At 42.8% G+C, this 17,571-nt stretch overlaps 1 protein-coding gene across 2 annotated transcripts in view; it reads left to right on the top strand.

Moving 5' to 3' along the window:
- LOC126163187 (ATP-binding cassette sub-family C member 4-like) overlaps positions 1-17,571 on the top strand; it is a 310,113-nt gene that overhangs the window by 226,018 nt on the left and 66,524 nt on the right. For both annotated transcript variants that reach the window (XM_049920140.1, XM_049920139.1), the window contains exon 17: positions 10,354-10,460. In XM_049920140.1, coding sequence (XP_049776097.1) covers positions 10,354-10,460 — 107 coding nt within the window. The remainder of the gene's footprint in view (positions 1-10,353; positions 10,461-17,571) is intronic.

The following is a 17,571-nucleotide window of genomic DNA, read 5'->3' as shown; positions in this document are numbered from 1 at the left end:
ATTTTTTCTGCTGACAACATTGTTTTGCATTTTTGTGTTTTTTGGGGAGTAACGAGAGTAGGTCCACACCATTGACTGTTGTTTTGAGTCTGGAGTGACATGTTGAACTCAGGTTTCAGCACTGGTTACGATTCTGTTTAAGACTTCATCTCCTGCATCACTGTATCACGTAAGACAGGTAAAGTACTGCCAAGCTGCTGCATTTTGTGGCCATTCATAAGCATTTTCAGAACCCAACGAGAACATAATTTGTGAAAGTATAAGCAATTTGTAACAGTCTCATGCAATCTAGTTTCTGAAATGCGGAAACTCATCATAAAGCATCCTTATTGTGAGCCATCTATTTTCATGAATTTTCTCATTCACTTTCTCAACAAGATCATTATTGATAACAAAAGCCGCTCACTCGGTGCTTTGTCATTGAAGTGTCTCACCCTTTTTCTCACCATTCCATCAGTCATTACATTTCCACCATAAATCTATACAAGTTGACAATGAATTTCAACTCGCTTAATATTCTTTGCAGTCAAAAAACACGTTACAGAATGCACGTCACAGTCAGTGAGTTCAGAGATTGTGTTAAACATTGTGAATGATCACTAACAAATGTAAACAACACAGTGTGGCAGTAATGGTATCAGTGGAAAAACAGTGAACCAGAGATGTGAGTGTAAATGTGCAGAACTGCAACAGTAGTGCTGTGATAATGATAGAACGAAATTGTGTTTACTCTCTGGTCACGCCTTATGTATAAAATACAACAGTTTGCACGAGAACTTAGAAACAAATTCAATAAGAATTAAGACATCCATAGCTATGCTACCAGCATCTGTATAAAAAGAAGCATTACTGTAAAAAAAGAAGCATTACACATGGTGTACCATAGGGCTCTGTCTTAGGACCATTTCTGTTCTAGTTTACATTAATGACCTGCCCTCATGGGTAAGGAATGCAGAAGCATACTATTTATAGATGATACCAATCTGCTTATTGAAGCAAAAAATAGAGAAGATCTTACCACTTCTGCCAGTGTCATCCCAGATGAAGTTTCTCAGTAGCTCTACAGGAACAAGCTTATTTTACACCCACAAAAAAATTGTAACTTTATACTGTCAGTTTGAGCAAAATAAAAATGCAGAAAAACCAATAACTCACATGAACAACCAGGAAATTCAAAATATCACTGAGCCAATTTTTCCAAGCCTTTGGCCACAAGAAAATTTTAAATGGAACTCGCATATCTTCCTTGAACTCAAAACCTCTAAGTTAAAGTATGTAATCAGAGTGCTGTTCAGCACTGAAACTCACGAAACCATAAAAACTATGTATTTTTCTCAGATACACTCAATGTTAATGTATGGTGCTATCCTGTGGCATAATTATCCTAATTCCTTAACATTCAGAAAGCAAAAGAGAATAACCAGAATAATAAAAAAGCACACAATGAAAGTTCATGTAAGTCTTTTTTAGAGATTCAAATATTCTTCCTATTCCCTACATTTAAGTTTCAGAAATTGGGCTGTTTATAGGGAAAAGTTTATAGGAAAAAGTACACTGTTGAGCATGAGTGTCATACTTGATTAAGGAAAAATATACATGTTAACTGTTCCAGATCAACTCTGTGTCAAAAGGATACCTATCATTCAGATGTAGCATTACACAGTAAGCTGCCATAAATTATCAGTAAATGCATTTCAAAAAGCTGTCAAGTCCCTTTCATTAAAGAATTGCTTTTACAGGGTGTATGGTCATAAGTATAACAAGCTAGAATAATTTTCTGATATTAAAATACTCTAAAATATTGTCAAACATCTGTCATACATTGCATGTATAAAAGTTTTATTGCATAAATAAATATATCGCAATTTACCATATAGGGGAGATGTTGAGTCACAGATAGACACACCAAAAAGACTGCAAACAAGTAGGTCTTCACCAGAATTAGACAAAACACACACACACACACACACACACACACACACATACACACACACACACACACACACACGATTACAGTCTCTGGTTGCCAAGACCAGACTGCAAGCAGCAGCACGTGATGGGAGAAGCAATCTGGGTGTTGTTTGATGGTCTTTTTGTTGTATCTATCTGTGACTCATTATCTCCACTATATGATGAGTAACAATCCGTCCCTTTCAATATTATGGGAAGGGAAGTTGCTACTCACCATATAGCGAAGCCGATGAGTCGCACATAAGCACAACAAAAACTCTCACAGTTAAAGCTTTCGGCCATTAAGGCCTTTGTAAACACTAGACACACACACACACACACACACACACACGCACATACACACACACACACACACATACACTCAAATGCAACTCACACACATGACTGCAGTCTCAGGCAACTGGCAGTGTGGTTTCAGGTGCCTGAGACTGCAGTCATGTGTGTGAGTTGCATTTGAGTGTATGTGTGTGTGTGTGTGTGTGCGTGTGTGTGTGTGCGTGTGTGTGTGTGTGTGTGTGTGTGTATCTAGTGTTGATAAAGGCCTTAATGGCCAAAAGCTTTAATTGTGAGAGTTTTTGTTGTACCTATGTGCGACTCAGTGTCTCCGCTATATGGTGAGTAGCAACTTTCCTTCTCTAATATTGTTATATTCCATTGTTTAATCTATTCCTTTCGTAATATTGTCATATTCCATCCTGAATTTTCCATTATATTGTAATTAAGCTGTACAACTGTCTACCACTTCATATTTCAAATATCAGCTTGAAAGAGAAAGTTAAACAAACAATAAAATTAATATCTATAGAAAGCCCTCTCTATTAAATCAGTGAATACATGCTGAATGCCAGAAATTGGAAATAGGCATATGAGGTAATAGAATTAAAATGTGTAGAGCCAAAGGGGTTGTGGCGACTATCGACCAAGTCGCGGGTAATATCTTTGTTTTTGGCAAGCTCTTTGAACCAGTCTGTGGTCGCGCGTGAAAGTGTACGGACGTGTACCGAGAATTCAGAATGTAAACAACTGTATATGTGTGCTTACGAGAAATAAAAATAGTGTTTATTACACATGGTGTAGTGTGCATCATTGGTTTCGGCAACCCTACAACGCTAAAACCATACTGGTGACCCCGAATTTTGTTCGCGAGTGCTACAACGAAATCTTATACCGTCGAGCAGTACACAATGGATCGCTTGCCGCCTGCTACACCGAACACGTGCCAACTAAGTGTTCCAACGGACGCTTCGGCATGGTTTTACAATTATCCACCGGGCGTCCACAATAGTTCTACGCAGTTTCTGAACACATCGACTAGCTGTACTCAACAGGACAGTGTTTATACAATTCCACAGCCACGTGTTCCGAGTGCTCAACAGCCGACACAATGTGCTCAAACCCCAGTGACTATGTTTACAGGTTTCCTAAGTGCAAGTGTGAATTTTCCACCCGAATCAGTGACTGTACAAATCGAGCCGGACGCTCAAGACAGGAGAGTTCATATTTCTGCCGGAACCCCAGATTTTGCACCAACCCCCCCTACACCACCAGCGTCCGCTTTACGAGTGTTTCCGACGGCACACGCCATTCCTGCCGCGTGTGTTCCACAAACATTAGGTGGTTTTAACTATTTTAATGCACCTGTAGGGGAGGGGCCCGGAAACTGTATTCCGTCGTTCGCCGCACATCGGTCGACTACGGTCGATTCTACCGCGCCGGTCCATTCTACGCCCGACGGCGTTACTCTGTCGACCGCTCGATTCGTTGATTTCTCGACCAAGGTCGAGCCAGCCGCGCCTACCGTGCCGCGTGCCACTGACAGTGGCGGAAGCTGGTGCACCGCTACTGCACCCGAGACAATTACGTTGCAGAACTATGGACAGGGAGAGACAGTTTCTGATAAACATTTATGTCAAGACTTTCCCACCCGTTGGCCGAAGCTACCACCCCTTCGCAAGGATCACCCACGCACATGGTTTGCCTTGGTCGACCACGTCCTGCAGCTACACGGCGTCGCCGACGACAATTCGAAGTTCCTATGCTTACTGTGTCACCTCCATGACGAACTGGATCTGATCTGCGACATTGTGGCTTCGCCCCCCGCTACGGACAAATATGCGTTCGCCCGACGCACCATCCTCGAGCGACTATCCACATCGACAGAGGAAGCTATCCGCCTCATCAGTCAGGAATCGCTGGGATCCAGGTCTCCGTCGCAACTCTGGCGTCATCTCCGCGCTATGATTGACACACATCACATACCGGACATTACACTTTGGACCATCTGGTTGCTGAAACTTCCCCCGCAATTTCAACTTCACCTTCTACATGTAACTTCGGCCCCACTAGATGCCAAACTGAAGATCGCAGACCAGGTTTACAACATTCTGCCCCCCCCCCCCCGCATACCCCCCCAGGGTGCCCTCAGGCCTCAGGGGTTGGCACACCTGCGCGGCAGTTCCCATCCTGCAGTACAGAGTGCGCATGACTCGCTCCACGCATGCGCGCGGAGCCAACGCCGCCTGGCAACCGCCGCAGTAACTCCTCTCCTACCAGCACTACTGCAGCGTCGCCATCGGAGGGAACCACAAACAAGTCCCCCTCAACTGCCGCTTCGACCTCAACCAGCGCGACGGGCGACGCCACGCGCCGCCCTGCTTGGTGTTATTTCCACTCCCGCTTTGGCGACGCGGCTAAGAAATGTCGTTCTCCATGCGCGTTCCCAAACTAATAACGCGACCCAATTCAGGCGCTACGGGCCGCGTTGCACCGCACAGACGCCTATCACTAAATACTTCTTCTCCTCACGTGCCAGGACGCTTGTACGTGAAAGATGCAGTGTCTTGCCTTTCATTTCTAGTCGACACGGGGGCCGAGGTTAGTGTGATACCTTTGTCCGCAGGTATTAAATTCGAGCTTCAGCCTTGCCCCCCGCTTCGAGCCGCCAATAATTCCCTGATCCGCTCTCATGGAATAACGAATTTAAGCCTTAAACTGCAGGACATTAATACGCCCTTACAGTGGACTTTCGTTATCGCGGATGTGGATGAACCTGTGCTTGGGGTAGATTTTCTCTTAGCCCACACACTGTCACCCAACCTACAATGAGGTACACTAACCTTTAACTCGGGAGACCGTACCACCGGTTCAGATATCTTACCCCTTTCATCCGAAAGCGCCATTCTGCTGTGTGAGCTAGCGGAAACTGCTGTTGCAGTGCTTTCTCTTAGATTACACAACGACGAACTTCGGGACAGCAATGGGGCCCTCCGCTTACGCATCGCCGCCGTGCAAGCCAAGCTCACGGACGCGCGTAAGCAGACCACCCAGCTGTCGCACACGGCCACACCCCCAACCCCTGCACCACTTCCTCGCACCTGCAGCCGACGCCGCGTGACATTTCTACTGCCGGACGGAAGCAGTACCCGCGACGCTACCAGGTACCCCACCGAGCTCTTCGACAAGGACTACCAGTGGATCACCGCCACTGCTACTGAACTGCCAGCCTTGGACACACACACGTGTGCATTACAGGTTAGTCACAGTGCAACGGGTGCTGGTCCAGCATCCCCATCGGTGTTCACGATCAATAACGGTACTGTCCACAGAATAAATGCCACAGAAGGCCCACCGGTACGTGCAAAGGCTAGGCGTTTAAATCCGGAAAAACTTAAACACGTTAAAGCTATTGTTCAGGAATTTTTAGATAATAAGACTATCCGCCCTTCTTCTAGTTGTTGGTTGTCACCCATTCATTTGGTGCCCAAGAAAGATGACACTTTCCGCCTCTGCGGTGACTATCGGGCGCTTAACGCCAGAACAATTTTAGATAATTATCCCGTCCCAAATATTCAAGACTTTGCTTCCCAGCTGCATGGGGCACAAATTTTCAGTGTAGTCGATTGTCATAAGGTGTACCACCAACTGCCAATGGCACCTGAGGACGTTGAAAAGACCGCTATCATTACCCCGTTCGGGTTGTTCGAGTATTTGTTTATGCCATTCGGCCTTAAAAATGCTGCACAGACGTGGCAACGGTTCATCAACTTGCTGGTTGGAAAACTGGACTTTGCATATGCGTACCTGGACGACTTGTTAATTTTTTCTTCCTCCCTCGAGGAACATGAACAACATTTAAATACAGTGTTCCAACTATTAAAAGCAAACGGTATCGCAGTGAACAATACTAAGTCACAACTCCGCCGCACCAGTGTCACTTTTCCGGGCCACAGAGTTTCTGGCGACGGCATCCGCCCCCTAACTGAACGGGTGGAGGCCATTAGTACGGTGCCTTTGCCCAAAGATTTTCAGGGCCTCCGCCGCTTCCTTGGAACGGTAAATTACTACCGTAAACATATTCCCCGCACCGCCGACATACAAGCCCCACTGACGGATGCCCTCGCAGGAAAAAACACATCAGGGTCTCGGGCGGTCACGTGGACTCCAGATATGCGTCGCGCATTTGATAATCTAAAGTCAGCCTTACAGACAGCTGTTACGCTTGCTCACCCCATTCCTGATGCTCCCATCTCGCTTACTACAGACGCAAGTGATACAGCAGTGGGGGCGGTACTTCAGCAATCCGTGGGTTCTGTTGTACAGCCGCTCAGATTTTTCTCCCACAAACTGACCGCTTCCCAACGTAAATGGTCGACCTTCGACCGGGAACTGTTTGCTATTTACGCTGCTATCAAATATTTCCAAGACGATATCGAAGGTCGCCATCTCGTGGTATTTACCGACCACGAGCCATTGGTTTACGCTTTCCGTAACCCAGGTAAGGACTCATCCCCGAGACGTTTTAGGCATATGGACCTTATATGTCAGTTTATGAATGACATACGTTACGTCAGAGGCGCAGACAATGTCGTCGCTGATTTTCTGTCTCGGGTGTCGGTTTTATCTTCACAACTGGACCTCAGTGAGCTCCCTAAATTGCAGACAGAGGATACTGAACTCGCAGCATTGCGTTCCGATATCAAAACAGGACTCAAACTAGAGTTACGGACACTTCCTGGGTTTTCATCACCCATCTGGTGCGACATTTCAACAGGACGCATACGCCCGGTGATTCCTGCACCTCTCTGCCGGGACATATTTAATAGTATCCACGACTTGGCACACCCTGGCAATCGCGCCTCCGCACGTCTGGTATCTGAACGTTTTGTTTGGCCCGGGGTGATAAAACAGTGTCGCAGTTGGGCACGAGCATGTGTGGCTTGTCAGCGCGCAAAAGTAGGATGTCATGCACAGCCCCCCATGGGTACGTTCGATGTGGCAAAAAGAAGATTCCAGCACATACACATCGATATCGTCGGGCCCTTACCCCCCTCAGGCCCCTTCCGTTACATACTGTCCGCAATTGACAGGTTTACCCGCTGGGTAGAGGTAATTCCTCTCACTACTATCACAGCCGATGCAGTGGCCCGAGCCCTGCTGTTAATGTGGATCTCGCGCTTCGGCTGCCCAGTCTCTGTCACCACCGACCAGGGCCGCCAGTTCGAGTCTGCCCTCTTCCGACAGCTTTGTGAACTGTGTGGGGTGAAACGATTTAGGACTACAGCATACCACCCCCAGAGCAATGGGCTTGTGGAACGCTGGCACCGAACGCTTAAAGCTTCCCTGATGTGCCACGGAGGTGAGTGGGCCGATGCCTTACCATGGGTAATGTTAGGCGTTCGGGCCGCGTACAAAGAGGACCTTGGCGCATCCCTGGCAGAGGTACTGTATGGAGAACCCCTCACACTCCCAGCAGAGTTAGTCGAGCCTTCACTTCCTCCAGATCAAATCTGCGACTCGACATTCGTCGGGCAGGTCAAGGAGCTAATTGCTAACGTCCGCGTGCCGCCTCCTCGACCACACACGCTCCCTCCCATATTTCTGCATAAGGACTTGGCGTCGTGCACTCATGTCATGGTGCGTGATGACACCATCCGACCGGCACTCAGACCTCCATATACGGGCCCGCACAGAGTCATATCACGGCGTACCAACATGTTCGAAGTGCTCATTAACAGCACGCCTCAAACGGTATCCGTCTGCCGCCTCAAACCTGCATGGACTCTGGGAGAACTGCCCGATACCCCACCCAGTCAGACCCCATCCCCTGCTGCACCCACCTCGCATGAGGCATCTACCGACAGTCCATGGGTGAGCGACGCCCATTCCCACACGTGTGACGTTCCCCACTCCCAGTCGTGTGACAGTGCTACAGGTGCGTGTGACATTCCTATGCAGAGTGATGCGTGTGATGACTTACCCTCCTACAGGCAGCCCCTCGCCTCTCCCCTGTTAGGATTCAGTGATGTATCAGGGACCAGCCTCAGAGCGTGTGATGTCACCGATGACGACTCGTGTGGAGATTCTGTCAACCCGTATAAGGAAGTGGTAGTGAATGTCAACACAGATCTTATTTGCAGCTCTAATGTGTTTTTTGTTATGCAGCCGGGTACTGTGTACATCTTCTACGAACAAGCCAGCTTCCCCAGTGACAACTTAACTCACATTCATCTCCTCCAGTCTGTCCCCTTGCCTGTTGGTACTGACCCATCAACGGTCAAAGTCCTACGTACCGCCACAGGCATTCAGATCCGCTATCCTGGCCCCTCACAACCCACCATCCCCTCCCCAGATCCCTCAACTGCTGTACGAGGATTCACCCGGTCAGGCAGGACCATCCGCCCCCCTCGCTGGCTCGAAGACTTCAATTACTAATGTAATGTAATGTAAGGTATGGTTTCTGATTAAACACCCTCTCCCTCCCCCCTGGGTGTTCCCTTTACATGTATGCCCCAATATTTATGTTTGTGCTCCACACTCTAGGGGGGGGGGGGGGCTAATGTGGCGACTATCGACCAAGTCGCGGGTAATATCTTTGTTTTTGGCAAGCTCTTTGAACCAGTCTGTGGTCGCGCGTGAAAGTGTACGGACGTGTACCGAGAATTCAGAATGTAAACAACTGTATATGTGTGCTTACGAGAAATAAAAATAGTGTTTATTACACATGGTGTAGCGTGCATCATTGGATTCGGCAACCCTACAACGCTAAAACCATAGGGTCATAGGTATAGGATGTGTATGTAGGTATGTTGTAACAGAGTTTAAATACATAATGGTAGATTTTGCAGTAGATACTAAATGCGTAATTATTTATGGAGGTGTTATGTTTAAAAATGATATACCTATGATAATTAAATAGTGAGTGTGATTATTATTTTGTAAACCTGACTGTGCAAACATGCACTTTGATCTGACCCATATATTTACATTTAAAGCTGCTAAATAAATAAATAAAGCTGAGGTGGCCAACATTTGTTATCTCAGAAATAGAACAGGCAAAGAAAACATATGTAATGAAGACAGAGTAGCAGGTATTGCACAAAGTGAATTGTTTCTATAGAATAAAAACAGCTGCTGCCATCACTCACTTTCCAATGTACTTACTTCTTAGTAGTTTCTTTGCTGACAATAAAAAATCATTTTTAGTTGAACTGTTACCCACACAGTTAAAATATAAAATGAAAAAAAATAATTTTCTTCTAGAGTTTACCTCCATGTCTAGGGTTCAGAATGAAGGTATGTACTATGACTCTAAGCATACAACAAATTCATACATAACATTATATTAGACTCTCTTTATACAAATTATGGTATCTGAATATCTAATTCAAGGATTGAAAAGCTCTGTTAGTCACCTTCCACATTCTATAACGTATACACACAATGTTTTATTTAGTGAGTGTATCTCATAATGAGTGTGTACCAATGTATTGTTTCTGGTTTGCATGAAACAGTCACAAAATATTGTCATTCAGAATGGTTAGTGCTGTTCAACACTTTCTCAATACAATAAATGTTGCCTGTGCCTTTAAGCATTATGTTGGATGGTGTTTTCAAGCTCTATAATTATTGAATGAGGCAACTGTTCATCATCTTCAGGCGATTTCTTCCATCAATGGTCAGATCATCAAGTAAAAATTATGAGTGGGTTCTTTCATCAATATACTTCAGTTTTGTATCACTCTTACGTAAAAACTGAGAGCCAACAGCCTGCATTGGAAACACTGGTTCCCACACGATCACCAAAGTTAAGCCATTTCAGGCCTGGATATAACTTTTATGGGTTACCTTCTGGGTATCCTGGGTGCTGTGGGCTCATGGACATGTTAAGTTGCCAAAGTGGCATTGTATTCAAAGACTTGCACTAGGCCAGTGAGTCATGTGCCATTATTATTATTAATTATTGTTGTTGTTATTCAACATCTGAGTGTTTGCAAGTTGTTCACTATGTTGTTCTTTAGCAACTTACATCCAGGTTCCAAGATCAATTTATTGTAAAATTTTATTAGCTGTACCAGCAAATGTAACGGATTTTCTGATTTTTAGCTAGAAGTCCTGTTTTCTCATACATCTCCGCATCCTTGAATGGCCTCACCACGATAAGATCATCTGAAGCTGATCAGATAGTTGTGAAGGAATTTGACTATCTGCAGGTATGTACCATGAAAATTCATTTTTTTCATTTCAAAAAAATAATTAGGTAACCAAAAATGGTAGACAGCACATGCATACATGAGGATGAAGTATTTTAGATTGAATCACTCACTTTTAATTTGGGGAATTCTTAATTTGAAATACCTGACTGATGTTCTTTAAAGAAAATACATTTGATTTCAACAACACTCCAGATCTGTTATTACTGTATTTTGTTGTCAATTCACTTTCTGCTCTTTTACAAAAAATGAATGGGCTGATCCACTCATAAACCGATTGATAATGATGCATTGGTTATCCCTAATTTCATCCTCAGATTGGAGAGTATTTAACAGTTAACAAAGTACATCTTTTTTATTTACTCACTATAATTTGTATATCAGTGTATCTTACAAGTATCATTAATGGATGATGGTATGATACCTCTTCCTCCTAAACTGAATGAGCTGGCTTACTGGTTAGCAGAGTGAACCCACAATTTAATGATGAAGGGTTAAATACCATCAGGCAGTCCAGATTTAGGTTTTTCAAGATTTCCCAAAATCATTCCAGGTGAATGCTGGGATGGTTCCTTTCAAAAGGTCATGGGTCATTTCCTTCCTCATCCTCTTATAGTTTGATCTTGCGCACCATCTGTAATGCTCATCCTGTTGATGGGACATTAAACTCCAATTTTATTTACTTCCTTTCACTCTTTCTAAATTATAATACACTTAAGTTGAATCGCATGAGTAAGCCATCAGTTATATGAGGGTAATCCCAAAAGTAAGGTCTCCTATTTTTTTTATAAGTACATAGACCTGTTTATTTCTACAATGGTTTACATCAGTTTACAGCTTGAACATTTAGTTATTTTTCAAAATAATCACCATTTCTGTCTATGCATTTTTGTAGATGCTGTGGCAGTTTTTGCATGCTCATGTCATACTAGCTGGCCGCCATGCTGTTCAGAAAGTTATGAACCTCTTCTTTCACCTCATGATCGGAGCTGAATCGTGGGGACCACAATTAACACTGACGGGTACTGTAAAACTCTGAAAAAACTCAAACGGGCAATTCAGAACCGGAGAAGACAATGTTGAGCAATACACATACACATATTCCATGACAATGCTCGCCCACACATTGCTCAGCAAACCATTGATCTCCTGCAACACTTTCAGTGGAACATAATCAACCACCCACCCTACAGTCCTGGCTTGGCACCCAGTGACTGTCACCTGTTCCCTAGGTTAAAAGAACATTTGGCCGGAAAGCGATTCAGCTCTGATGATGAGGTGAAAGAAGAGGTTCATAACTTTCTGAATAGCATGGTGGCGAGCTGGTATGACATGGGCATACAAAAACTGCCACAGCATCTACAAAAATGCATCAACAGAAATGGTGATTATGTCCAAAAATAATTAAATGTTCAAGCTGTAACCTGATGCAAATGATTGTAGAAATAAACAGGTCTATGTACTTATAAAAGAATAGGAGACCTTACTTTTGGGATTACCCTCATACATTGCAACTAACATCCATTATACATGTAGTCTGGTCAATAATGCTATAATTTCAGTGTGCGCAAATACTGACATTAATAAGCATAAGAATTTATGTTCACAAAATAACTTTTAGGGTTTGGGTTTAGGTTTTCGAAGCACAGTTACAATGCTTTCATCTAGATGTCTTGAAGAAAATTCCAGCTGTACTCAATTTCCATATACACATGTGCCAACATCTGTGGTACTGATAGCGTAAATACCACAACCTCTGAAGTTCTTGAAAGCATTGAATATAATGACATAAATAAAACCCTAGATGTATTCCCAGGAAAATAAACTGAGGGCTGTCTCCTCAGTCTTGGAAAAGTTTCATCAAGATCAAGTGGCACTTGCAGTAGCCAGAGGGTTTGGTCACCAACCCACCAACATCATGTGTGCCAGTTATGCAAATTCATATTTGTGCCAACACATTGATGCTGTGATGATCTTTTTTGCAAATAAAAATACCCAAAGATCACATTACAAGTCAATCCACCTGATATTAACTTTGCAGATATTTGTAACGTGTTTCTGAAAATCACATGGATGTTTTCAGCCTCATATTACATCATTCTGTGTATCACCTGCTCATACAAAGTATGACCTTATCAGGTAAAGTAAAGTATATTTGTTGATGTTTTGGGATTGGAGCACATTATCATTTGCTTCCCAGTACAATATCTTGACTATATATCTGTTAGGCGAGCTAGCAGAGGCTGACACAGGCTTCCTACATCACTATATTTATTGGCTAACCATATATCTTTTGCACATATGTCAAGATGATTTACGTTAAGACCATCAAATCTTCTGATGTATGGGCAGCAAAGTGCAGAACTAGTCTTCATGACAAATTGTCACTGCCAATGCATCAGACACAGTTAAACTTGCTGCAGTTTTCTGGCCCTCTTTACTGAAATATTGGAAGTATAGACAACAAATTGGATATTCTTATGAATTAGGCCTCCCCAAAATGGCAGAACAATAAGATAAAAAATATTATAAACTATGTTTCTGTCTCTCTCGTTATTTTTCCCTCCGACTCCCATCACCACAACTTGGCCCTCCTCCCATATCCCACTACTAACATTATTCCATCAAGTGCCATTAATTTTATTTAGTTTCTACTATTAAAATAATGCCACACAGTAAATTATAGTTTAATATTTTCTTGGTTTTCGAGCGACGTCAGTTCGAATAAATTCTCAAACTTTCGACTGCTATCTCTGCGATTGTTGTCAGGAGAAAAAACCTCTGACTGCCAGGCTTGGTTATTTTTTTGTGTTTATATAGGTATGTTTGCAACCTCTGGCACCAGTCGGACAGGACTGAAACAATTCATGCATGGGAAGTGAGCTGGCCACTCATAGCAGCCTCGGCCCGCTGCAGGGCCAAGTGACATCAGGTAGTGTGAGGGGCTAGCAGCACATTTGAAATTGCCACTCCTGCCTCCCTACGTCGGCCTTCTGTCTTTGCTTCCTTTTGATATCCAAAGCTCGCACTCGTGCCCTACAATGTGAGTACCTCTGGTCTCTGTTAAAATTGTTTCTGTTTATTTTACCCTCAGCCACCTTCTTTATAATGGAATCCCAACATTTTGGTGCATCAGCTAAGACTCTGATGTTTCCAAACTGTATTTTGTGTCCATTTTTCAGGCAGTACTCCGCTATGGTTGACTTGTCAAGCTGCCTTTGTTTAATATGTCGCCTATGCTTGGTATAATGCTCTGCAACTGTGCAAATTGTCTGACCTATATAGATGCTTCTGCATTTGTGAGGGATAAGGGACACCGTACACATTGGGCACACAAAGAGCTATTTCATCTCTAACAGGATGCAGCATATCTTGTATCTTGGGATGAGACAGAACACTGTTCTCACTCCATGTCTCTGCTGCATGCATCCTAACATGCTGCTCATTCCCCCACAGTCTGACAGGAAAGCAGCTGGCTTGGCCTCTTCTGCCAGTCCACAAGGCATCCATCTTCAGTGGCACTTGAAAGCATTGGCAACATTTCTCTTTCAATAACCGTTCCCTCTGAACGCTTCTCTCAAGTGCTGCAATTCAGATTGTAGTTGACCGTCATCAGGAATAACTTTTGCTCTATGTATTAACATGTTCAGGACAACCATCAGCATTCAGGTACTGATCAGTTTGCATTGGTTTCCTGTACACTGAATCACTAAGCACGCTTCCTGCCTTACACTCAACTAAAACATCCAAGAACAGTAGCTTGCCATGCACCTCCATCTTGATGGTAAATTTAATGTTGGGATAGACAGTGTTAATGTGATGACGAACTGTTGCCATTCATTTTCACTGTGAGGCCATATCGGCAAGGAGTCATCAACATATGTTAGGCACATGCTCAGAGAGAATGGTTATAGGAAGAGAGACAGTGCAAAGGTTTTCAGGTGGCAGCATAGGAGCACACTTTGTGAAAGCTGGCTGCTTTCGACCCATACTGTGAGGCAACAAGCTGCAGGTTAGGATGTGTGGTGCAGAGGTACGTACTGAGATCACTGCTGTGGCCTACTCTCAGGATACAAGATATGCTGCACCCTATTAAAGATGATGTAGCTCTTTGTTTGCCCAGTATGTATGGTGCCCCGGAAAAATGTGATAGCATTTATATAGGTCATACAGTTCGCACACTAGTAGAATGTTGTACCAAGCAAAAGCAACATATTAAACAAAGGGAGCTTGACAAGTCAGCCATAGCTGAGCATTGCCTGGAAAAAGGACAACCAAAACTGTCTGAAAACATGAGAGTCTTGGCTAATGCATCAACATATTAGGATTCTGTTATAAAGGAGGTGGCTGAGATTAGAATAAAAAACAACAATGTTATAATGGCTCTGAGCAACAAAGTTAATACAGCCAGTGGTATACACCCATTAGGGCATGGGCTCGAGCTTTGGACATTGAAAGGAAGCAAAGACAGATGCTCGATGCTTGTAGGAGACGGGAGAGGTTTGAAATGTGGTGTTACCTTCTCGTGCATCCTGATAACACTTGGTTCCACGCCATGCTGGAGCTACTATGAGCTGCCCGACTCACCTTCTGCACATGTGTTATTTCAGCCCTGTCTGACTGGCACCAGAGGCTGAGATTGTGCCCATATAAGCAGAAAACCGTGCCAGCCCTAGCAGTCAGTGGTTTTTATCCCTGATAACAGTGGCAGAGATAGCCATCAAGAGCTCAAGAATTTTATTGGAACTGACATGGCTTGAAAACCAAGAAGATTTTATTCAGACATGCTGCCTCGAAGACTCTGAGGGCACAATGAATTATTGACACCTAAATATATTGGTAATGATGACACGTTCCTTAGTTCTGTGAAGGTTAGATGCACTAATAGCTTCCAGATTTATTCTCATAACCAAAATTTATTTGTAATATTCTTACTTGTATGCTTAAAACTAACACTGAAAACTAACTTTGAATGAGACACATAAGTTGCTTGTGTACTAATCACACAAGGGTCTTCAGCAGAGATTTTTTTTATTTTTTTTTATTTTTTTTATTTATTTTTTTATTTTATTTTATTTTATTTTATTTTACTTATTTTTTTTTTTGGCTCACCAATAGAGGACACACAATACTAGTGACAGGATTATAATAGTAAAGCTAGTTCTCATTAGTGGTCATTTAGGAAGCAACCATAGACATGTATGGAACTTCCAGTACTAAGCTTATTTTTAAAATGAAACTTCTTTTAAAAATGGAAATCTTCAGATGGTGGTCTGTTTATTTATTTATTTATTTATTGTTCCGTGGGACCAAATTAAGGAGAAGTCTCCATGGTCATGGAACGAGTCAATACATGAAATTATAACACGATATTAGAAACAGATAAAATGAAATATAAAAAAACATATTCAGGTCACAAGTTGTAGGTTTAAATAAAGAAAATCAACAATGTAACACTGGAATTTGCTTAATTTTTTAGCTCTTCCAGGAGCTCCTCGATAGAATAGAAGGAGTGAGCCATGAGGAAACTCTTCAATTTAGACTTAAAAGAGTTTGGGCTACTGCTAAGATTTTTGAGTTCTTGTGGTAGCTTATTGAAAATGGATGCAGCAGAATACTGCACTCCTTTCCGCACAAGAGTCAAGGAAGTGCATTCCACATGCAGATTTGATTTCTGCCTAGTATTAACTGAGTGAAAGCTGCTAACTCTTGGGAATAGGCTAATATTGCTAACAACAAACGACATTAAAGAAAATATATACTGTGAGGGCAATGTCAGAATTCCCAGACTATTGAATAGGGGTCGACAAGAGGTTCTCGAACTTACACCACATATAGCTCGAACAGCCCGCTTTTGAGCCAAAAATGCCCTCTTTGAATCAGAAGAATTACCCCAAAAAATAATACCATACAACATAAGCGTATGAAAATATGCGAAGTAGACTACTTTTCGTGTTGAAGTGTCACTTATTTCAGATACTGTTCTAATGGTAAATAAAGCAGCATTTAGTTTCTGAACAAGATCCTGGACATGGGCTTTCCACAACAGCTTACTATCTATCCGAACTCCTAGGAACTTGAACTGTTCCGTCTCGCTTATAATATGCCCATTCTCTCTGATCAAAATATCGGTTCTTGTTGAATTGTGTGTTAGAAACTGTAAAAACTGAGTCTTACTGTGATTTAGCATAAAATTATTTTCCACAAGCCACGAACTTATTTCATGAACTACATTATTTGTTACTGTTTCAATATTACACACAAGATCCTTCACTATCAAGCTGGTGTCATCAGCAAACAGAAATATTTTTGAATCACCTGTAATACTAGAAGGCATATCATTTACATGAATAAGAAACAGCAGTGGCCCCAGCACCGACCCTTGGGGAACGCCCCACTTAAAGAGTGCCCTATTGGGACTGAACATCACTACCACTTTCAATATTGCGGAAAATTACCTTCTGCTTTCTGTTCTTAAAGTAAGAGGCGAACCAATTGCAAGCTACTTCCCTTATTCCATAATGGTCCAACTTCTGCAGTAATATTTTGTGGTCAACACAGTCAAAAGCCTTCGTTAAATTAAAGGAAACACCTAGCGTATGCAACCTTTTATTTAATCCGTCCAAAACCTCACAGAGAAAAGAGAATATAGCATTTTCAGTTGTTAAACCATTTCTAAAACCAAACTGAACATTTGACAGCAAATTATGTGAATTTAAATGCTCCAGTAACCTTGTATATACAACCTTCTCGATAACTTTAGCAAACACTGATGGCATAGAAATAGGTCTAAAACTGTCAACATTATCATTGTCTCCCTTTTTATAAAGTGGCTTCACTGCCGAGTACTTTAATCGGTCAGGAAACTGACCACTCCTAAAGGAAAAGTTACAGATATGGCTAAGTACTGGGCTAACATACATAGAACAATACTTCAGTATTCTGCTAGATACCCCGTCATATCCATGAGAGTTCTTGGTCTTTAGTGATTTAATTATTAACTCAATATCCCTCTTGTCAGTATCATGGAGGAGCATTTCAGGTAACAGTCTCGGAACACTTTTTTCTAGGAGCGCTATATGATTCCCTGTTGGGACTAAGTTTCTATTTA

Source organism: Schistocerca cancellata, chromosome 2 (genome assembly GCF_023864275.1).
Source record: "Schistocerca cancellata isolate TAMUIC-IGC-003103 chromosome 2, iqSchCanc2.1, whole genome shotgun sequence".
NCBI lineage: Eukaryota > Metazoa > Arthropoda > Insecta > Orthoptera > Acrididae > Schistocerca > Schistocerca cancellata.
Note: the sequence above shows the minus strand (reverse complement) of the source record. Positions and strands in the feature narration are given on the sequence as shown.